Source organism: Artemia franciscana, chromosome 2 (genome assembly GCF_032884065.1).
Source record: "Artemia franciscana chromosome 2, ASM3288406v1, whole genome shotgun sequence".
Classification (NCBI taxonomy): domain Eukaryota; kingdom Metazoa; phylum Arthropoda; class Branchiopoda; order Anostraca; family Artemiidae; genus Artemia; species Artemia franciscana.
Genome location: NC_088864.1, coordinates 26,033,944 through 26,056,365, shown reverse-complemented (window position 1 = coordinate 26,056,365; position 22,422 = coordinate 26,033,944). Strand labels below are relative to the sequence as shown.

Genomic DNA, 22,422 nt, shown 5'->3' with positions numbered 1-22,422 from the left:
ACATAATCGATTCTATCTTAATGCCATTCACCTCCCTGTTCTTGACAGATGTTCAAAACACATGGCTTGATATTTTCAAACCATTTTTGCAATGAGGCGTTCAACTGCTGGGGTAATTGTCGTTAATACAAGATGGGGCCGAATAAAGGAAACTTCATAGAAGAACACTGAATTGACCATTTAAAATATGCTTGTCTCAAGTTATGATTTGCTGTTTCTTGCGAACTTGTTGATATTTTCTTCTCGTGACCGGTGCTTCTCGTGATCGTGGGAGTCGATTTGAAAACGAACAGAAATTAAAAGAAAAGAGGGATTTTCAACTGAAAGCAAGGAGTAGCATCCAAATTGAAAACCAAAGAAATTATTTTGTATATAAGGTGGGCTACCCCCTGTTTAAACACTCGCTCTTTACTCTACAATTTGACCTTTTGTCCCAAATCTTTAAGAACGATTGCTTAAACACAGGACTGTCGAATATGAATAACAATCTTTTCTAAAGTGCTAAAAAAATTCAATGTAAGGAGCAAGTGGTTGAGGAGGGTTCCGCCACCTTGTTTATACAAAGTATTTCTGCTTGTTTTAGGTTTGACTAGAGTTCCCATTTTATTTTTGTTTGTCACTTCTAGTTTCATTTTGATTTCAACGGATTAACATCTGTTACTTTTAAATTGATTTTATTCTTCATTTTGATTTTTGTTCGCTTTAGGTTCATTTATTACAATTGCTGTCTTGAGGCTGGGGAGTGCGGTCCCAAATTAACCTCTCTTGATATATTTTAAAATTTGTTTTTTGGGTAAAGCACCCTCTATTATTTAAGAAAACATTTATTTTTTCTCGCATTATCTTAGTGAGCTATCAATGGAAATATTAGTCGTGAATCTTGGATAATATGTTTTTTAAAGATGTTATTAACAAATAATCATTCCCGACAGGAAATTAAACACATCCCAAGTCTGACATGTACTAATGTGACTATTTAAAAATAACTATGACAGTTGCGCGAAATGCGAAAGCTTTCTGCTTTGTGGGAATAATAAATAAATGTAGCCGAGATGCTATGGAAATTGCAGCATAGTAAGTAATTGGGTTTTTACTAGTAATTACGGATACTGTCAAAACAATTATTCAGAGTCATATTCCAAACTGTTTACTTCCTGTTCTGCCAGTTTCCCTAGAGCTATTCTAGAGACAAGTGGTGTTCGCTTATTGTGCTATCTTGCGCCTATTCTGAATATCACTGACTACGAATTATGGATTTTTTTTTATATTTTGACATATGGAATTTTTAATGGATTTCGCTCAAGGCTATCTCCAGAGGGGGGAGGAGAAACCCCTTACAAGATTTAGAACCCCCTCAAAATTTTAGTCCGACTGAAAAACGTAACAAAATAACATAAACAAGTTTTTTGTATTCCCCCCCGAACAAAAGTCCTGGATACGCCCTTGCTTCTACTAAATTTTGGGCATATATAGATCTATTTTCTAAAATTTATCTCATCAGTATAAGTTCATCTAAGAAAACCAAAAACAGCCAGAGGTTGCATAATAAAACACTATTATGTAACGATTTCAGGTATATAGTTTAAGGATTGCGTATAACTTGTTAGTTGCTGTCGTTGACACAACCCACTTGCAATAATTGCCGGAGGGGCCAGCGTTAGCCCCTTTCCCAACAACCCAAAAATATATCTCGATCAATTGCTTTTTAGTCGATCGAAGTTTTTTTAAAGAAATTATTTAGCGCGGTAGAAACTATCTTTAGTGTGTTTTTTTTGTCGCTGGTGATTATTCTGGTGGCCATATAAGCATTTTTTATATATATATATATATATATATATATATATATATATATATATATATATATATATATATAGCAAACCATCAGTTTAGCTATTTGGTTTTGACCTCTTTAGCAACGGTAGTGACCGTTTGTGAACTTACCTTACCGGTCACCAAGCAGTAGAGGTATGTTCTTGTATCCGTTTTATATGGAAAAATTGTAAGAATCGAATTTAAAATGTTGATTTATACAACCCTTTTTTAATCAATTTCTCTAATTTAATTTTCTTGTTGGTCCAAAGACTTGAACAGATTCAGTATAACATCTCGTGTCTTATGAATATATGGAATTTTATGTTCAGTGAATTCTCGACATAGAGGTTATCCGTAAGGGTAGGTACTAAAACAGCAATACTCTCCAGTGATTATTTTCAATTCCTCTACTTTTTATATTTTGTTCTTTTAAGGCTTAGTTTTGTTCACCAAGTTCAACGCTGAGCTTGTGGAAGTCCAACTGCCAAATTATGGATGATAATGAGTCATCAAGTCGAGATCTGACAAGGCAGGAGTCTACGCTCTTTTCTAACACAGAACAGACTGCAAATTCTGCAGATGCAGTTGAAAGGGAGAGTGAACAAGGTGCAAATCACCATGTGAGGAAATTGGTGTCACTAACTCCTTGCGAAGTGAGAAATATATTGTGTCGACCAGTGCAGACATTGCCTGAATCAGAAGAAAATGGCTTAAAGCTACGTAAATCTCAAAGTTTCTCAAAATCCAACAAGAAGGCCCAGATAAGACAGCGGAGTAATTCAGCTGCTGGCCACCTCCTGAGAAAGTTTAAACATCGAAATGGTGATGAAATTAGAGATAGAAGGTCTTCACCCAGACTGTCTGGAAGATTTGTTGTTATTCCAGGACATGGTAATGACTGTTCGTTTGTTTTCTAATAGACCACCTATCCCCTGTCTATAGCCTACATTAAAGAAAGAATGAACAAAATCTATTAAAAAAAAATTGCCTTTAACTCTAGGTCAACTGCGAGATCTTTATTAAATTAAATACAAAAACAAGTTTTTTTTCAAATGAAAGTAAGAAGCAAATTTTCTCAGGCTCATATCTTTTGATGCTTACCATTAAACTTAATGGGTTTTATATATTTTGAATAAGCATCAAAATTCGATTCTTTTGATATATCTATTGTTATCAAGACTCTGTTTCTTATAGTTTCAGTTACTATTGTGCCGCATAGCTCCTTACTTATAGTTTATTACCACGGACTGTTTGATATGGAGAAGATCTGACAGAGAAAATAATTATATATACAAATATGTGTGTATCTATACTCGTATGGAGCAGTCTGTGTAGAATACTTTGTTGTTTTGAAAAAGTTTATTTTGGTAGAAAACACGAAACTTTAGAAAAGAGTTTCCAACAATGCATAACAGCAATGAATTCGATTATTCTTTGTAAAAAGGGCTCACCTATTCAACTCAGCTACCTGGCAACATCTAGTTGGTGTTTCCTATGCTATTGCAGAGTTTCATAAAACTAAAACAATTAATTAATGCGTTGGACTTCCTCAATGTTTAGACAAAGTCAGGAATAAAAAAAGAATCAATATTTAAGCAAAAAAAGGGAGGAGAGAGGTTTCAAATTAAATTCCATCCAGAAAAGAAATTCGAAAAGTTAAGATACAAAAGATTTCAACTGGTCAAACAGTTCTGGATAACGAACTTGAATGGATAACGAACGATGAAAAGCAGCTCGTGCTATAATAACCGAAAATCGAAAAAAAAAATTAAGTTTTGATAACATTGTCCGTACTAGAAGAGTTAGATTTTTGTTGTGATGTAAAATACATGAAATTCATAAAATTCAAAGCTACCCACCAAAAGTAATGAGCCTGAGAAAATTTGCCTGCGTTTTCGAAAAAAAAAACGGCTTAACACCCTGAAAAAAATAAGTAATCTTTACGAAAATTATGCAATCAAATTCAACATATCAGATAATCCTATTGCAGAGGTTTGAAATCCGTATCTAAAAATAGGCAAACATTTGCACTTTTTCTGAGAAGAATGGCTTCGTATAGTTGTTTTTATTTTCTCTTTTGATTTTCTTCCGTGGGCGTCACCATATCGAACCAATGGCCTTAGAAAAATGGGGGAAAAGGGTGTTTTGTGTGTGTATGTGTGTGTGGAGGGGGAAGGTTGATTGAAATTCGATCTTTTTGGTCACTTAAAAGGTCACGAGAACTTCTAATTTCGGTTCAAACGAGTACTTTCTCGATCTATTAGAACTATTAGTTCGGTTGGTTCACCTCTTGGAAAAACAGTTGAAAAAAAATAATAAACACGCATCCGTGATCTATATCTGGAAAAAAAAATACAAGATTCCACATTTTTGCAGATAGGGGTTCTTTTTAATAATAATAAGAATAATAATATTTATTACCCACAAACATACAAAAGTATAAACAGTGGAGTACAGAGGAAAAATTAATAAACAAAGCAAAAACAAAAGTGCACGTAGCTCAACATTGGCAAGCACAACAAAGCTAATTATTTTGGAAATTAGATGAATTTTCCCTGTCTCGGAGGTTTTGATGGGCAACGTTAAACAATGCATTTAAACTTAATTCTTTTTTTTGTAAAGCTTCGAGTACTATTGGTCCTAGGCACTTCTTGCTTTAAGTTCTTCAGCAAAACTTACGGTTTGACACATATTATTCATGCTGATTCAGGAGTAGCACAGTGAACCATGAAGCGTTTTTTTTTATAGCCAGCCCTTTCCCTGTTTGCAGGATCATTGATTTGTATTCTAGTTTTTGTTATTTTCAAGCAAACTTACCCTGTTATTGTAAGAAAAAATGATGCATTCATCTGTAAAGGGTTTGTATCATTAAAATGATTGCTTTCGAGACATTAGACTAAAACTAAAGTCGTTTACCGGCTTCTAGGAGGAAGTTAACGTATTCAGTAAAAATTTGGATTGAACTTATTAGGAAACATTAGTAGCGATGAGCAGATCTACGGCAAATTGTAGAACTTGTTTTTAAATATCTACTAGTTGACGTGAAAAATAATTTGAAAAAACGAGGTTTTATGAATGGTATTCTTTCTCCACTGCTCAATTCATTTGTCCTTATACATGTATCAATTTTAATTTATGAAGTGTCAAGAACACGCTTGATTTGTGTTTTACGTTTAATTCCTTGTAATTTGTGGGTTAGTGTTTTAATTGCCTGAAATTACGAAATATCCGGGTTTACTTGAGCACGGTGTAAAAAACATTTCGCTGCCCCAGTAGTTTTTGATAAACGAGGATAAAAGGATTCAGGGTCTTATATCCAAGCTTGGAATATTAATTTCATCAAGCTATTTCTACTATTTTGATTCCAGATGCTGTGGAGGACGATCAGCCAAGTACTTCCCAGGATTCTTCAAATTCAATTTTTCCAGGCTTCCTTAGACAGTCTATGAGATTTGTGAGAAGGATACCATCTGATCAAGAATTAAGTAGATCTTTAGAGTCGCGCAGATCAATGAGGGAAATTCAGCCCATTGAGCTGCCAGTGCAGGCACGGGCTGAAAATGTACAGTATGATGAGCAAGAATCTCGGAATATGCCAGCTCAGGTTCTTGTGACAAGTTTATTAAGTGTAGTTGTGAGTGAAAGACTGAGAGAGCCATCTGAGCAGCCAATTCAGCCTCCGCCGCAGATCAGTGAAAGAAGGTAGGATCCATCATGATTTTTTTTTTTTTTTAGAAGCAGCCATGTATTAGTGCAGGAACTTATTTTGGGTGTTAAAAAGAAAGAATACACAAAAAACTATTGAACTATGAGAAAACTAATATAGGGGTAACCGTAAATACAATGTCCGTCTCACTATGCATATGCCTGAGTAGAATAACTAGTATGTACTGCTCTCTAGCTTCTATGCCACTGGGAACATTTCATCCTTTTCGAGGAATTGTATATTAAACGTTGAGACTTACTTTTTACAAAAAGATCGAAGGGAAACTAGTCCCCCTCCCACGCCCCGTTTTTAACCAAAATCGTGCGATAAAAATTATGAGATAGCCATTCTGTTCAGCATAGTTGAAAGGTTTAACAATTATGCCTTTGAAGATAATATAACCCCCCACTGTCTTTCGGGAAAGGTTTTTAAGTTATATAATTTGACCATTATTTACGTATAGAATTTGTTATTGAAAAGTATGCTTACATTTTTCGCGGGGGCTTGAGGGTGAATTTTCTACGGGGAGGGGGTTTCAGGAGAAAAAATATCTATGGAGAGAGAAGTTTCCAGGGGGTGAACTGTTCAGGAGAAATTTTGCACTGGGGGAATTTGCCAGAATTGCTTTACCAGATTCTTTTTATATGTCTTGCTTTCTCTTTGCTGACTCAATTTTACGTCAGGAGATATTAAGGATAATTGTCCGGGGCAAATTTTCACAGGAATTGAATTTTCTAGAGAATATTTCCATTGGGAATGGATTTTCCCTTGGAGGTGGAGCCAGAATTCCAGGCATTATTTAAAAAACTATCAGAAATTAAATAAAAAAGACAAGTTTTTATTAACTAAAACTAAGGGACACCATTCAAGCTTAAAACGAACAGAAATCATTACGTATATGAGCGGGGTTGTCCCCTCCTCAGTACCTCACTCTTCACACTAGAGTTTGAATTTTGTCTCGATTCTTTAAGAACGACTCCTGAAACACAAGGTTTGTTTAATTAGAATAACAGGAAGCTTTTTAGAAAGCACTAAAAGAACTTTAGTATGAAGAGCGGGGTGTTGAGGAGGGTGAGCAACCTCCATTATATACGTAATTATTTCTTTTTGTTTTAAGTTTTAACATTGCTCCTTACTTTCTGTTGAAAAAAACATGTTTTTTTTTAAATTTAATATGTCTAGGAAACGGTTTTTAAGCTTATGATACAAAATCAATTAGTGAACCTGAATACCTTAATCGTAGGTACTATTACGAGTTTTATACAGAATAGGAAAGCTTGAGAAGATAACCAAAAAGCTGAAATATTATAATATCAAAGGTAGTTGTATAAAGTGCTTTGGGCACCATGTAAAGTGCTCGAACCCCCTAACTACCCCCCTTAAGAACCCCGCGAGGGAGTATTTACACTTATCAATTGGCCTTTTAGTTGGAGCTATGTTTACAACAAATTTGTTGGTAGAATTTGAGCCGCAAAAAATAACCTTGAAAATTAGAAGCGTTTGATGTCTTTTAATTCAAATTTTATGTTTGAAACAGGCTATCTCTTATGACTTTCCAATAAAAAATCCTTATTTCCATTTATCATTTCCTTATTACCAGTTAAATGGAATAGTAAGAAAGTTATTGCAAAAACTAGTGCTTTTTTGTGAGTATGTTTGGCTCGTTATGTGATCAAATCTGGAAACGAGTAGTCTACTCTAAATTTGCCTAATACTTTTCTTTTGCCAATTTTTTGTTCCCCGTTTATTACCGTTTGAACAAAAAACACGGTATTTGTCAAAAGCAGAAGAACCAGCGCAATTTAATTTAAGGAATATGGCTATATTGTACACTTCTTTTCAAACTTGCTTGTAATAACCTGTTATGACTTGTGATTTATGTGACACTTTCCCTTGTGAAGTGACATTCCTATTCTCTTTAGCCATACGCATTGTATGTCGCTAGACTAACAGGGAATGGGTCAGCTGGCGTCCACACGTTTTTTCGCTAAAAATTTTCCAATATAGTCAGTGGTGTCATCATTTTAGGGGGCAGTTGTGCTCGTTAATAATTTGGAGAAAAAATGACTAAATAGTACATGCCCTTTGACTCTTTGGAGGTAGACTCTCTTACCCAACCCACAATGAAATGCTGGAGCCACACCCCTGAGTATAGTCAATTTCGCCAGAATGCTATTTTCTTTAAGATATGTTCTCTTTACATAGCAAATTCGACCTCACATTTATTTTTTCTAAGTAAAAGCAAAATCAACGAAATTCTGAATTTTATAGGTTTAGCAGAAAATTTGCCTGTAGGCTACCATTTCCCAAGTTCCGAATAACGGTACCTTAAAATATGTTCTGGTCATATTTTTAAATCTGTGTTTTGATTAGTGAAAATATCACATAAATTGGTCTAATTTTGTGAAATTTGCTTCACTAATCAACGATCTTAGTTTATGTAATTGATTAGTGTCCAAAGCACCCAGCCAATGACTAATCTAAAAACAATCTTATGGTATTGTGGAGTGGAGCGGATATCTGAAGCGAGCGTTTTTTCGAAGTACTTTTAAATACTTAGAATCAGCAGGTTCTTATTTTTGGATGCTCACAAGAGATTAGAAGTTTTTTTTTGTGCGTGCCTGAACCCAGAGGGCAAACGAGTATTTTTTATGATGGAAATTGCATACAGTCAGAAGGGTTCATAAAAAGGTAACGAGTTGTATGCGCTGTTCGGTAAGCATACCCTGCTTTGTCTCAGGCTGGGTTTGATATACTTCGGAGACACCAGTTAGTGATAGCTTAATTTGGAAAATACCTTTGAATAGAGTCATATCCCGACAAGCCGTTTCTATGCGGATTTCGTACGAGTCATAAGCCTAAAATTTCTAAGTTCCCTGGAATCAGTTGCAAAAATAAAATCTCCTCCTTAATTAGAAATAAGGAAAAAATTTCAAATTGGAAAATTGCAGTTTATTTTTTCAAGCCTTTGAATCTTCTTTGCTTACATCAGATTCTTAACATTCAGAGTTTATTTTTTGCAATTTTTGGCCACAATGACATTGGCAGGTTTTTACTTTTCTTTGGTCCAGTGTTTTCAATGGGAAACAATAATTTTTATTTATTAAAAGATTATAAAAAAAACTGGTTCTTAAAACAAATTCTTATCTCATATTTAGGAACTTACGTTTTAATGTGTGAAGCAAATACACATTAGTGAGACCTTACTTGCTATGCAAAATTAGGAAAAGGCAGGAGTTTCAATCGAATGGTAGCCTTCTGAATAATTAGATCACCAGCAATATGATATTAAAATGGATTGAAATTAAATAAAAAACAAACTTAATCAAATGAAAGAAACTAGTGGAATTTAAGCTTAACAACGAACAAACGCTATCCTATATACGAGTGACGCTGCCACTCCCCCCTTGTGTTAAAGAAAATTTTTCTCTGTGCTTCAAGAATGAATGCTATTGCACAAAAACAGTGTGGTAAAAAATATTTAAAGAAAGAATTGACATCGTTACAAAAGTGAAAGAGTCTATTTACTGTGATTAGCGATAAATAATGAAATTCTCAGCGTTTTGAAATTTTAAAGTACCAAGCCATAATCTTATAAATTTGTATAATAACCAAGGACGGTAAATGAAATCTGATTGTCTGAATTGGTTAAGTGGAAACTTGCATTACCAAATGTATTTTAGAAAAAAATAAAATAAAAAATCAGAAATCCAATTTTAATAGAAAAAGAGCTCCACATGAAGTTGGTGTGTTTTTGGTAATAGTGGGCACAAGGGCGTATCCAGAATTTTCGTTCGGGGGACATTTTTTCAGTTTTTTTTATAATTATTTTTTTTAATGAATCTAGATTTATTTTTCCAATATCACTTTTGACATAATGTCACTTTTTTTTAATGTGACTCTTTACTGTCATGGACAAGGTTTAAATTAGTTCATCCAGAATTCCAGTATGACTTGATCAAAATTTGGCCTATGTTATTTTTTCCCCTTTTTACTGGTGTTTGTAAATCCTCGGTTTTAATACTTTATGTAAAGTTATTTTAAATAAGGATTTCAAATTTCTAGGGTGTCTCTTTCCACTCGGATGGGAAATACAAGACGTCCTACTGACTCTAACAATCGTCGACGTCGTCGAAGGACTCGTCGTACAACAGCCAGAACTTCCCCAGATTCGTCGTCTTCTTCCAGCTCTGAATCAGTTTCCAATCCTGTAGCGACTTCAAGGTCTAGGCGAAGAGAGTCAAGGTATGCCCTCATCCGTATTTTGGCTGCGGTAATTCCAGGGAGGTTATGCGAAATTTTGACAAAAAATGATTTTTCCCTTAGCTTATGGTGACCAATAACATGGGATAAAGCATAGAACACCTCTTGGCAGTAATTATGTAAAGTTATATCTTCCTGCCACTCTGAATATTCTCTATATACACGAATATCAATCTCAGCACAGAACTTTTATTTCAGCAAATAACAAGGTTTATATATATACTTTTTTTTTTAATGTGTTTGTGCTGTTGCATTGGTGATTTCTCTTTTCGTTATATATATATATATATATATATATATATATATATATATATATATATATATATATATATATATATATATATTTAATATTAAAACAGCTCGTAAGATTCAAAACCTTACTATTTTGTCAATTTTTGATGCTTTGATTATATTTTCTTTTTACAGCTGAAAAAGTAACCGTAGTTTGATACAACTTTAAAACTTTTAATTTCTGTTATATTGGGCCCTATCGTGACATTCTAGGACCACTGGGTCAATACGATCACCCATGGAAAAAAAAAACAAAAAAAACAAACAAACAGATAAACACGCATCCGTGATCGGTCTTCTGGCAAAAAATACAAAGTTCCACATTTTTGTAGATAAGAGCTTGAAACTTCTACAGTATGGTTCCCTGATACGCCGGATCTGATGGTGTTATTTTCATTAAGATTCTATGACTTTTAGGGGTTGTTTCCCCCTATTTTCTAAAATAAGGCAAATATTCTCAGGCTCGTAACTTTTGATGCGTAAGATTAAACTTGATGAAATTTATAAGTTTAAAATCAGCATTAAAATTCAATTTTTTTAATGTAACTATTGGTATCAAAATTCCTTTTTTTAGAGTTTTGGTTACTATGAGCCGAGTCGCTTCATACTACATTTCGTTACCACTAACTGGTCGATTTAGAGAATCTAAGACATTAAATTGCGTAAAGAGCGAGAAACTGGTTATTGCAGAAACATTTTAAAAAGAGATTATGTTTCGATCATCGATTAAGTTGAATGAAGCTAAAGTAAAGTACGAGTTTAAGTTTCTTATCTATTTGTGGAACTTTTTAGAGAGCAAGTGATGTCCTATAACAGGCCAAACTAATTCATTTGGAAATTGTGGAGGTGGGAATGCAAATCGACCAAGCACTCAGCAAATTATGTTTCGATCATTGATTAAGTTGAATGAAGCTAAAGCAAAGTATGAGTTTAAGTTTCTTATCTATTTGTGGAACTTTTTAGAGAGCAAGTGATGTCCTATAACAGGCCAAATTAATTCATTTGGAAATTGTGGAGGTGGGAATGCAATTCGACCAAGCACGCAGCAAACTCCAAATAAATCACCTTTTGGCTTCTTTTCCTGCGCGAAAAGTGAGGCCACAGTTTTTCCACAGTGAAAAGATATAGCGTTGAAGGGTCCCAATGACTTGTAATTAACACTTGCGGCATCTTTTCATCAGTTTACCTCATCAGTTCATCTTTTCATCAGTCTATCTCATCAGTTTACGGCATCTTTGTAGGTTTTTCGTGGGTTTTGCATACAGTTTGTTGGCATCTAAAATTGCGAAGCCGTTGTTCTTCTAGCGTAAAATTTTTGGTTCTTTGGTTTCTTTTTTTTTAACTTGTTCTGAGTCTCGCTGCCACTTCTATTCTAACAGCACAACTCTTTGTTCTTCATTGTCATTTTGATATATCCTGATAATTACTTTCGCGTGTCGGCTACTTTTTTTGTTCTTCACTTTCATTTTTGAAACGTTCATTTTTGTTGCTTGTAATTCTCAATGCCGCCTATCTTCTAACTGTATATTTCTTTGTTCTCGCTGTCATATATCATCTAACCACACATTTCTTTGTTTTTCAGTTCCGTTTATGACTCGTTGTAATTGTTGTTGTCGTAACTGATTTACGTACATATTTCTTTGTTCTTCATTTTCATTTTTCAGTGCTTCTGGGATTTTTTCAATGCCCTTTGCTTTAGCTCCTTGGATTGGTCTTGTCACTTTTGATGGTCTAGGCTGTTCATTTTCACCCGTCCTTTTACATATCTCACGTTGTTCTCTTGATCTTGTCTCATTTGATTGTCCAGTTTGTTCATTTTGAGCTTACGTTTTTGTCCTCTTTTGTCCTTTTTTGTCCTCATTTTCAGCTTACGCGAATTTACGTTATTGTCCTCTATATATTATGAAACTGCTGAAAATGCCTTTTGAAATTTATATAACCGAATATGAATAAATTAATTTATATATTTCTAAGTTTTGGTTCTGCAAGTTCTTCTAAAACTAATTGAAAATCTAATTTCCTTGTGTCTTCACTTTCAATCAACATAATTGCTAAACTATTTAGTCCATACTGATTCATTGTTGGTATCAGATAGTTTTTTGTTGGTTTTATCCTGGAAAATGATCTTTCTCTAGAAGCAACGCTTACTGGAATTGCAAAGAATATTTCAGTTTCCAAAAATAATTTGTTTCATTTTGATGGCAACACGGGGCTCTTTCAAACGCGGGATCCAATTGAGCCCATTCGTCTTTTATCGGGCGCTGCAAAGGCCCTTTACCAGGTCTTGATTGATAAAAAATCCCAATTTGCAGATGTTGATAAAACACCAATTTTTAACTAGTACTTAGGGTCAGTTTTAAGTTAGCCACGAATATAAGGAGGGAAAAGTTAATCTAAAAAAGGTATACGTTACAGATCATAAAGTAATACGAAAAAATTCGGCTAGAAAACCCTTGAAACTCGTTCAAAATTTGATCAGTGCAACTCAGATTCAGTGCATCATCAGATTCAGCGTATCAAAGAACCTTGTTTTAGAAGTTTCAAGATCCCATCTAGAAAAATGTCAAATTTTGCATATTTTTTTTTTGCCAGAAGAAAGATCACGACTGCGTGTTTATTTGTCTGTTTTTTCCCCAAAGGGGTGATTGCATCGAATCAATAGTCCTAGAGTGTCGGGAAAGGGATCATTCAAACGGAAATTAAAATTTCAAGTGCCTTTTGTGGCACTAGCTTTCATGTGGAGATGTTAAGGGGAATTGTCTGGGGGGGGAATTTTACCGGTTTGGAGTTGTCTAGAGTATCTTTCCGTAGTAGGGGGATTTTTATCGGAGAAATTCACCTTGAGGGGGCTTTCCATGGGATAATCTCTCAGGAGGGAATTTTCTACGGGAACAACTTTCTACTAGGGAACTGCTGTATTTGCTGGAAAACTTTTCCACGGAGGAGGGGGTTTCCGGAATCATTTTAAAAACAATCTTTTCAAATGAATGTCTTTCAAAAATGAAAATATGATAGGAAAAATTCTTCGCCTGGAACCGTCCGCTAGAAATTCTTCGAGGGGAATTTTCAGCTAGAATGGAATTGTCTGGGAGGAATTTACCTGGCGAGGGGCGGGGATTTTTGTGAGAGAATGTATTTATATGGAGGGATTATCCTTGAGGAGAAGCCAGATTTCCCGGCATTATTTAAAAACGATCAGAAATTAAATAAAAACAAGTTTTTTCAACTGAAAGTAAGGAGCAACATTAAAATTAAAAACGAACAAGAATAACTAATTATATGAAAGAGGCGGCACCCTTCTCAATACCTTGCTCTTTACGCTAAAGTTTGACGTTTTGTCCTGATTCCTTAAGAACGACTCCTGAAACACAAGGGCCGTTTAATTAAAATAATGAACTTTTTTTAAAGTTCAGAAAAACCTTGGCGTAAAGAGCGAGGTATTGAGAAGGGGGCAGCTCGCTCATATAATTAGTAATTTCTGTTCGTTTTAAGTTTTGATGTTGCTCCTTACGTTCAGTTAAAAAGAACTCGTTTTTTATTTAATACATAAAGACGTAACTCTTCCTTATTCAATGGCTGTAAAACCATATTCTATAAAGTAAACCCCCCGCTTTCGAAGCAAATTAGGCCTTCCCAAACGATATTTAGTTTATACCCCTGTGTTCATGAAACATTCTTTGTGTTTCGTTTGCTGAAGATTTTGAACGTTATCTGAATAACTGTGTTTTTTTATTTTTTTGTTGTTGTTTTTGTTTTGCATAGTCGAACAGTTCGTGGTAACGAAATGTAAGTAAGGAGCGACTCGACTCAATAGTAACCGAAAGTCTAAAAATGGAAGGTACTGAGGAAGGGCCAACCCTTCATATACGGAATAAATCTGCCAAAATTTATATGCAAATTTTGTTTTAATTTTTCATGTAGGCCTACGGTTAGCCAAATTCGAACCTGCATTACTTGAAAAACGTTCAGAAACAAAATAAAAAAAACGAGTTTTTTAACTGAACGTAAGGAGCGACGTTAAAACTTAAAACGAATAGAAATTATTACGTATACGAAAGGGCTGTCCCCTACTCAACACCTCACTTTTACGCTAAAATTTTTATTGTTTTAAAAAGTAGAAATGTGACAAAGAGTAAAACTTTAGCGTAAAGAGCATAAGCGTTGAGGAGGGGACAGCCCTTTTCATATACAGGATAATTTTGTTCGTTTAAGTTTTAATGTCGCTCCTTACTTTCAGTTAATAAAAACTTTTTTTTTAGTTTAGTATCTAAAAGGGTCCTTTGTAAAATATTACAAACATTATTTCGTACCTTTTCTGCCGAACAATATGTATCACAAAATCCTTATCATCGTATATTTTTGCCCTAATTAAAAATTAAGTTGTAATCATGCATAAGGTGCCGTTATTTTTTCTCGGTAAGCACAAAAAGAAAGAGCACTGAAGTTTGACTATTTGGTGCAAAAATAAAGGTAGAATTGGTAAAAAAAATGTATAAATTATGGACTTAGACTTGACTTTATTAAACAAGAAAAGATATACATAAATTTTATACAAAGGAGACAGGGAGGCAACTTGTTTTGTCTCCTTTAACAATAGAGAGAGAAAAAAGAAGAAGGAATTACACCTCAATATCTCACACGGAGTACATAAAAAAGAGAGAAAGAGTGAGAGAAGAAGCGAAAAAAAAATGACCCGTAGACACGGATGGGACTTATAAACTAATTTATAAATAAATCACTTTACATTCATTCCCCACTACTATAGGCAGAAAGAACTATCTCTTTCAATTTCTTTTTGTATGTATAGAGTGACGGTGACTCATTTTTTAAATCAAGTAGTTTATATTTATTGGCAATCTCAGGAAGTTGATATCCTAAACTTAGTCTTGATCTCTCATTTTTAATAAAAGGAAAAAGAAACTTATTCCTTGCTCTTGATAAATGGCTATGTTTATTTTCAACCAAGAGTTTCATTTTACTGAAAAAATTATCCCTACGTTGGATTTCTAAAAACCGTATGCCTATATTAAGGTGAAAAATTTGTTGTAAATCAAGAATATCAAGAAATAATGATGATGTCTTAGTTTCAGATAATTCTTTTGTCTTCCTAGGGTGTGTTAAAAAAAAGGTCCAGGATTCTTATTGCCTTGTTTTGGACGATTTGGAGTCTTCGTAAATGTGAATGGAATGTCAGCATCCAAACGGTCGGGCAATATTGAAAATAGCATTCCACTAATGAAAAATATAATTTTCTCATTATTTGTTAAGGAAACAAGAACTTTACTCTATGCAAACAGACGGGATTCCTGGACACTGTTGCCTCGAGTTTATTAATATTGACCTTAAAAGACAGAGTTGAGTCAATGCAAATGCCTAAATATCTAAATACATCCACTCTTTTTATGGAGGATGTTCCAATACTAATAGTTTTAAATGACACACACTTCACTGCTCTCAAACTTCTCCCAAAAACCACAAATCCTGACTTCTCTAGGTTAGGCATTAGTCGATTAATGCCTAACCGCCTAAACGGTTAAGCAACCGTTCCAAGGGCCATTCGTAGGTCCTCCTCGTTGCCAGCCTTCAAACTAATTCCTGTGTCATCTGCAAACAATATTGGTAATTCATCGTCCGAAGGCATGCATTTTGGAAGGTCATTTATATATATATATATCAAAAAAAGTAACGGCCCCAATACAGATCCTTGTGGAAATGAAATGTTCAAAAATGCCATTCCCTTATTAGATGTCACAGCATTATGACGCATTAAATCAACATTAAAATCTCCCATTACATAAAATGGATGGTGTTGTTGGGTGAGAGCATCTAGCAATGACTCATATTGTCTTAAAACTCTTGAGGACTAGACGATGGTGGCCGATATACTACAATTACCAAAAACGTATTTCTTCCATCATTCACTTCTACCACACAACCCTCAAATAGCATCTCAACATTCCAAATCATAAAATCATTACGTAAAGAAGATGTAAAGTCATCTCGTATAAAAATACCTACTTCTTCCCTTAACACAGAAAAATCGATAATTTTCATAATGTTGAAATGTATTATTTTCGTCAAGGAATGTTTCACAAACTCCTAACACATCTGTTGAAGATACTTTAAAAAATTGAGGCTGCTATTTAGTCCTCTACAATTCCAAAATAACATTCGTTTTATATGATTATTTAAAGGTGGAAGATCATGAATACATAAATATTTATATTTAGGTGCAATATAAGGAACTGGCAAATCTTGATCTGTGACGAAAATTTATGAAAATATTTATTTATGTCAAGAGGATATTTTTCCAGTTCCTCCAACCTACAAGCAGGGACTTGAAAAATATTCAAATCATCCATAATCCAAATTCAATGATAATTCCGTATCCCATGTCAGTGAGCCAATGTAAAGACAAAAAGAGGAAAGAAAAGTAAAGAAGAAGAGAAAAAAGACAAATATTTCAAAAGTAAGAACAATGAAAAATAAAATAGAAATAAGAATAACAATAGAAACAAAAAAGAAAAGGAAAAAAAGAAGAACATAATCTCTTCTTGGCTTCTTATTTATTTCAGCCATTATTCGTATCATCATATGAAGGCGAGCGCAATTTAACATGGATACATGAGCTAGATCATAGACCAACTATAGTCATAAATCCAAAAAATAAGTCACAAATACTCATCATAAACTATAAATCCACTAAAAAAAAAAAAAAAAAAAAAAACTAAGCGACTATTTCTATCTTTATATCTATTTCTCATACATGTATCTCACTTACAGGACTTTATACCACTTAAGCTTTATTTTTTCTTCATTATCAATTAAGCACAATACAGGTGGGACCACTGGGGGGGGGACCCAAGCACTAATTTCCCTTGCTTTAAATTCTTTTGGTTTAATTCTAAGGGAATTGCAAATGTCACGAACTCCTTTTGTCACATCATCTGTAATATAGATAAAAGGGGATTCACGTCCGGCTCCTCTTTCGAACAGGTTTTCACGTAGTTTCTAGTTTTCCTAAAGCATACATAATTTGTCCTTATCATCCTGAAGCTGGATTTTGATAAATATATCCGTAAACTCAAGTAGCTCAAATCGGATATTAACTCCAAGGTGGGAAAGTAAGGTATCAACATGGTCTTTAGCCCTTGATTTAGATTCACTTTTAATATTCCATATAATAACATTCCTTCTTCTATTCATGTTTTCTAACACAAGGACTCTAGATGCTAATTCACCCAAACCAGGCTCCTTTTCAATTTGGTTTCGTAATGCCGATATTCCCTGCTTGATACTAGATAATTAATTTTCTTGGGCCGTTCTTGCTAATTCTAGATCTTCCACGCGAGATTTTAGGGACTCTAAACCAAATTTAATGTCAACGATTTCCATTTTTAGTTCTAAGACATAATTTTTAATTGCTTTGACTATTTCAAGGATGTTATCTAACTTTGAGATATTATTAGTCGACTCTGTGGATCCTCTTGAATCCTCTAAATCACATTGTCTTGATCGCTTCCCGCTTTTCTTAATCTTATTTATTTTCAAATAATGTTTATAATATTCAAAAAATAAGTAAACGAACGCCTAAAATAATTCACATCTAATTTTGTACAGCGCTCGCCAAAACGATACTATTACTCCGAATTCATTGAAAAATATCAAAGATTTTACTTGTCAGAGTTAATCCGGCTGAAAATGGTATTGTGCAAATAGAGATGTTCACTGAATGAATGTTAGTTCAGTACTGATGTTCATTTCATTATGGGTGTTCATTTTCTTAATCTAAGCTAAGGCTCTGCCTGATATTAGGGGTATTTAAAGGAAAATCAAAATTGAACAATTCAGCAGTAAAGTCTACCGTTTTCCAAAACCGGGTCACTTTTGAACACTTCTGGGGCATTGCGACAGGGCTCTTTAATCCGGGACTTCCAGGTATTCTGGAATGTATGGTCACCAAACACGAGCTTGTGAAAGTGGGCAAATGGTATCCATTAATTTTTTCTTTTCATTACCTTTTTTTTATTTTCAAGACTCTTAAAGTTTTTGATTATAAGATTTTTTCCAGATTCCAATCCTTTGGTCACTTAAAAAAGGCACTAAAAGTTATAACCTTCGTTTGAAAGAGCCCTTTTCCGATTTTCTAGGACCATTGGTTCGATTCAATCACACCTGGGGAAAACAAACATCCATGATCTTTCTCCTGGCAAAAAGTACAAATACCCTCGTATAGACTGAATCTGATGATGTAATTTTCATTGACACCCCTTGAATTTTAGGGGGTGTTTCGCCCCTTTTTTGAATCAGGCAAATTTTCTCACGCGAATAACTTTTGATGGGTAACATTTAACTTATTTAATTTTATATAATTAAAATCAGGATAACGAGCCAATTCTTTTGGTATATCTGTTATTATCAAAATTCAGTTTGTTAGAGTTTCGGTTACTATTGAGCCGTGCTGCTCCTTATTTACAGTTCGTGAAGAGGGCTGCCGACCATTTGCTCTTTACGGTAAGGTTTGACTTGCGCTTTAGTAAAAAAAAGGGCTAATAATAGTTATACATAATTTAAGACTTAGTAATGTAACTATAGAAAAAAAAAATTATTTTCTATTAAGCAAATATTAAATATATTATAATTATTTGAGTCTACAATATGATTTTCTGAAGAACAAAGCGCACCATCACGTGGGAGTAAACCCTTGGGGACGATAGATTATAACAGGCGCTTAAACAAAATGGGTCTTTCATTGATCCTATGAATTTTGATTCAATCTGGGTTTGAAATGTTTATGCTGCAGCACGAAATGGCTGAAAACCAACATTTCTAAAGCTGTGATCTTTTTGACTCATAAAATATCCATCCAAACTAGCAAAAAAATTTTTTTTGAATTGGACCTTTCTCTAATTTCGAGAACCATTAGGTGGACACCACCCCCTGAATACGCAAACCATCGCATAAGTAGAAGGGATGAAGGCGGGGGAGGGTTAAGTGCAGTGGTGCCAATTCCCGGATATTAACAGAGGGAATTCTTTTATTTTTTCTGAATCTTAGGGAATCAATTTTTTTAAATCTTTTAATAGAAATCCAAACAAAAAAGTAATCAAACAGTTCGTGGTAACAAACTGTAGTAAGGAGCGACCCGGCTCAATAGTAACCAAAACTCTAAAAAACGAATTTTAATGCTGATTTTAAATATATAAGTTTAATTATGTTTAGTTCTACCCATCAAAAGTTACGAGCCTGAGAAAATTTGCCTTATTTTAGAAAATAGGGAGAAACATCCCCTAAAAGTCATAGAATCTTAACAAAAATCACACCATGAGATTCAGCGTATCAGAGAACCCTGCTGTAGAAGTTTGAAGCTCCTATCTACAAAAATATAGATTTTGTATTTTTTGCCAGAAGGCAGATCACGGATACTTGTTTACTTGTTTGTTTGTTTTTTTTTGTTTTTTTTTTTTTTTTTTTCCAGGGGTGATCGTATCGACCCAGTGGTCCTAGAATTCTGCGAGAGGGCTCATTCTAACGGAAATGAAAAGGTCTAGTGCCCTTTTTAAGTGACCAAAAATATTGGAGGGCACCTAGGCCCCCTCCCACGCTAATCATTTTCCCAAAGTCAAAGGATCCAAATTCTAAGATAGTCATTTTATTCAGCATAGTCGAAAAACCTTATAACTATGTCTTTGAGGACGACTTACTCCCCCACAATCCCCGTTGGAGGGGCTACAAGTTACAAACTTTGACCGGTGCTTACTTATAGTAATGGTTATTGGGAAGTGTACATACGCTTTCAGAGGGATTTTTTTGGTTGGGGGAGTTTATCTCCTATACATTCCATCATTCTGGAATGTATGGTCACCAAACACGAGCTCGTAAAAGTGGGCAAATGGTATCCATTAATTTTTCCTTTTCCATTACCTTTTTTTTTTATTTTCAAGACTCTTAAAGTTTTTGATCATAAGATTTTTTCCAGATTCTTAAAAATTTTGAACTCCAAAGGCATAGTTATTGAACGTTTCAGCTATGTTGAAGAAAATGGCTGTCTTAGAATTTTGACAAGACGACTTTGAGGAAAGATGGGGGTGGGAGGGGCTCTAGTTGCCCTTCAATCCTTTGGTCACTTAAAAAAGGCACTAGAAGTTATAACCTTCGTTTGAAAGAGCCCTTTTCCGATTTTCTAGGACCATTAGTTCGATTCGATCACACCTGGGGAAAACAAGCATCCATGATCTTTCTCCTGGCAAAAAGTACAAATAGCCTCGTATAGACTGAATCTGATTATGTAATTTTCATTAACACCTCTTGAATTTTAGGGGGTGTTTTGCCCCTTTTTTTAATCAGGCAAATTTTCTCAGGCGAATAACTTTTATGGGTAACATTTAACTTAGTTAATTTTATATAATTAGAATCAGGATAACGAGCTGTTAGTATCAAAATTCCGTTTGTTAGAGTTTCGGTTACTATTGAGCCGTGCTGCTCCTTATTTACTGTTCGTGAAGAGGGCTGCCGACCATTTGCTCTTTACGGTAGGGTTTGACTTGCGCGGGATTTTTTTGGTTGGGGGAGTTTATCAGAAGAGGGGGATATGTCGGGGGAACTTTCCATGGAGTATTTTGTCATGGGGGAAGAAAGTTTCCATGAAGGAAGTGTAGGATTTCCTAGCATTATTTAAAAAAACACAATGAAAATATAATTATGGAAAGTTTTTTCATCTGAAAGTAAGGAGCAGCATTAAAACTTAAAAAGAACTGAAATTATTACGCATTTGAGGGGTTCACCTCCTCCTAATACCACACTCTTTACGCTAAAGTATTTTTAGTAATTTCAACTATTTATTCTACGGGCTTTGTGATTTAGGGGTCATTCTTAAGGAATTGGGACAAAACTTAAGCTTTATTGTAAAGAGCGAGGTACTGCTGAGGGGGTAAACCCCCTCATATACGTAATAAAAACATACGAATACAAAAGTTCGTTACGTAGACTAATTCGTAAGTTACGTGTATCTTTTACTAATAAAAACGTTTGTAAAAAATTAAAACTTCTAGTTGTCTTTTTAAGTAACCAAAAAACTGGGGGGGGGGCAACTAGGCCTCATATCCCGCTCCTTTTTTCCAAAATCATTCGATTAAAACTATGAGAAAGCCATTTAGCCAAAAAATAAATAGTCCAATTTCTTTTTAGTTAATCATCTGCGGAGAGCCAAAATCAAAACATGCATTAATTCAAAAACGTTCAGAAATTAAATAAAAAAAAAACAAGATTTTTAACTGAAAGTAAGGAGTGACATTAAAACTTTAAACGAACAGAAATTGCTTCGTATATGAAAGGGACTGCTCCCTCCTCAACGCCCCGCTCTTTATGCTAAAGTTTGACGGTTTCTCTCAATTCTACTTTATAAAACAGTAAATAACTTTAGGATAAATAGCGGGACGGTGAGGAAGGAACAGCCCCTTTCACACATGGAGTAATTTCAGTTCGTTTTAAGTTTTAATGTCGCTTCTTACTTTCAGTTAAAAAACTTATTTTTTCATTTAGTTTTCAGTATAAAGACGAAGAAAAAGGTATTTTCCCAAATCTAGGCGGGTTAGGGCAAAGTACTCCCTTACCCTAATTGACGCCATTGGTTAAGAAAGGCGGTAAAGAGAATTTTCAGGTTATTGACTGTGACCCAATAACAGATAGCCCTCGTTTGATATTCTATTATTACTGTTTCGCTACGACTAGTGGAAAAATTTACATCGTGAGTTCTTGATTGAAAAATTGCAAAATATTTGTGTGTATAGATAGTAGAAGCCTCCATTCCGGGCTACTGTAATTTTCATTAAAATCAAACTTCTTACTCAGAGGTTTTTTATATTCTTTCTATAATTATTCCAAATGTCCTTATGCTAAGAATTCCTGATGGGTAACTAAATTTCATAATTTCTACGTATTACGAATCAACTATTCAAAAAGTATATCAAACCTAGATGTTTAGGAGTTTAGATTACTTTTTGTTAGGGGCATCAATTCATAAAATTCAGGGAGAGGATTTTTTTATAATTTTGAAGATAAAAAAAAGGCATCTTGAAAATGTAGGGGGGATGGAATTTATTTTTATTTCCATTTTTCAGTGGATACCAAACTATGGTACTTTTTAAAGTCTAGGGAGGGTTCAAAGGGGGTGCAACTGTGTCAACGCTCCTCTCCTATTGGCGTACCTACCTTTAATAAGGATCCCTCTTTACTTACCGCTCATTACCATGAACGGCTCGATAGAGAACTATAAAACCCGACAATCCGACATAGAAGTAGTTCAAAACGGTGTGCGAATACGGCGTATGTTAAAAGATTATGGTCGACTC

General features: G+C 34.4%; 1 protein-coding gene across 1 annotated transcript in view; it reads left to right on the top strand.

Moving 5' to 3' along the window:
* Window positions 1-22,422, top strand: part of LOC136039342 (sodium-dependent transporter bedraggled-like) — a 129,232-nt gene that overhangs the window by 5,733 nt on the left and 101,077 nt on the right. Inside the window, exons 2-4 of the mRNA XM_065722977.1 lie at window positions 2,247-2,703; window positions 5,181-5,514; window positions 9,584-9,763. Of these exons, the coding sequence (XP_065579049.1) occupies window positions 2,304-2,703; window positions 5,181-5,514; window positions 9,584-9,763 (914 nt within the window). The 5' untranslated portion in view covers window positions 2,247-2,303. The remainder of the gene's footprint in view (window positions 1-2,246; window positions 2,704-5,180; window positions 5,515-9,583; window positions 9,764-22,422) is intronic.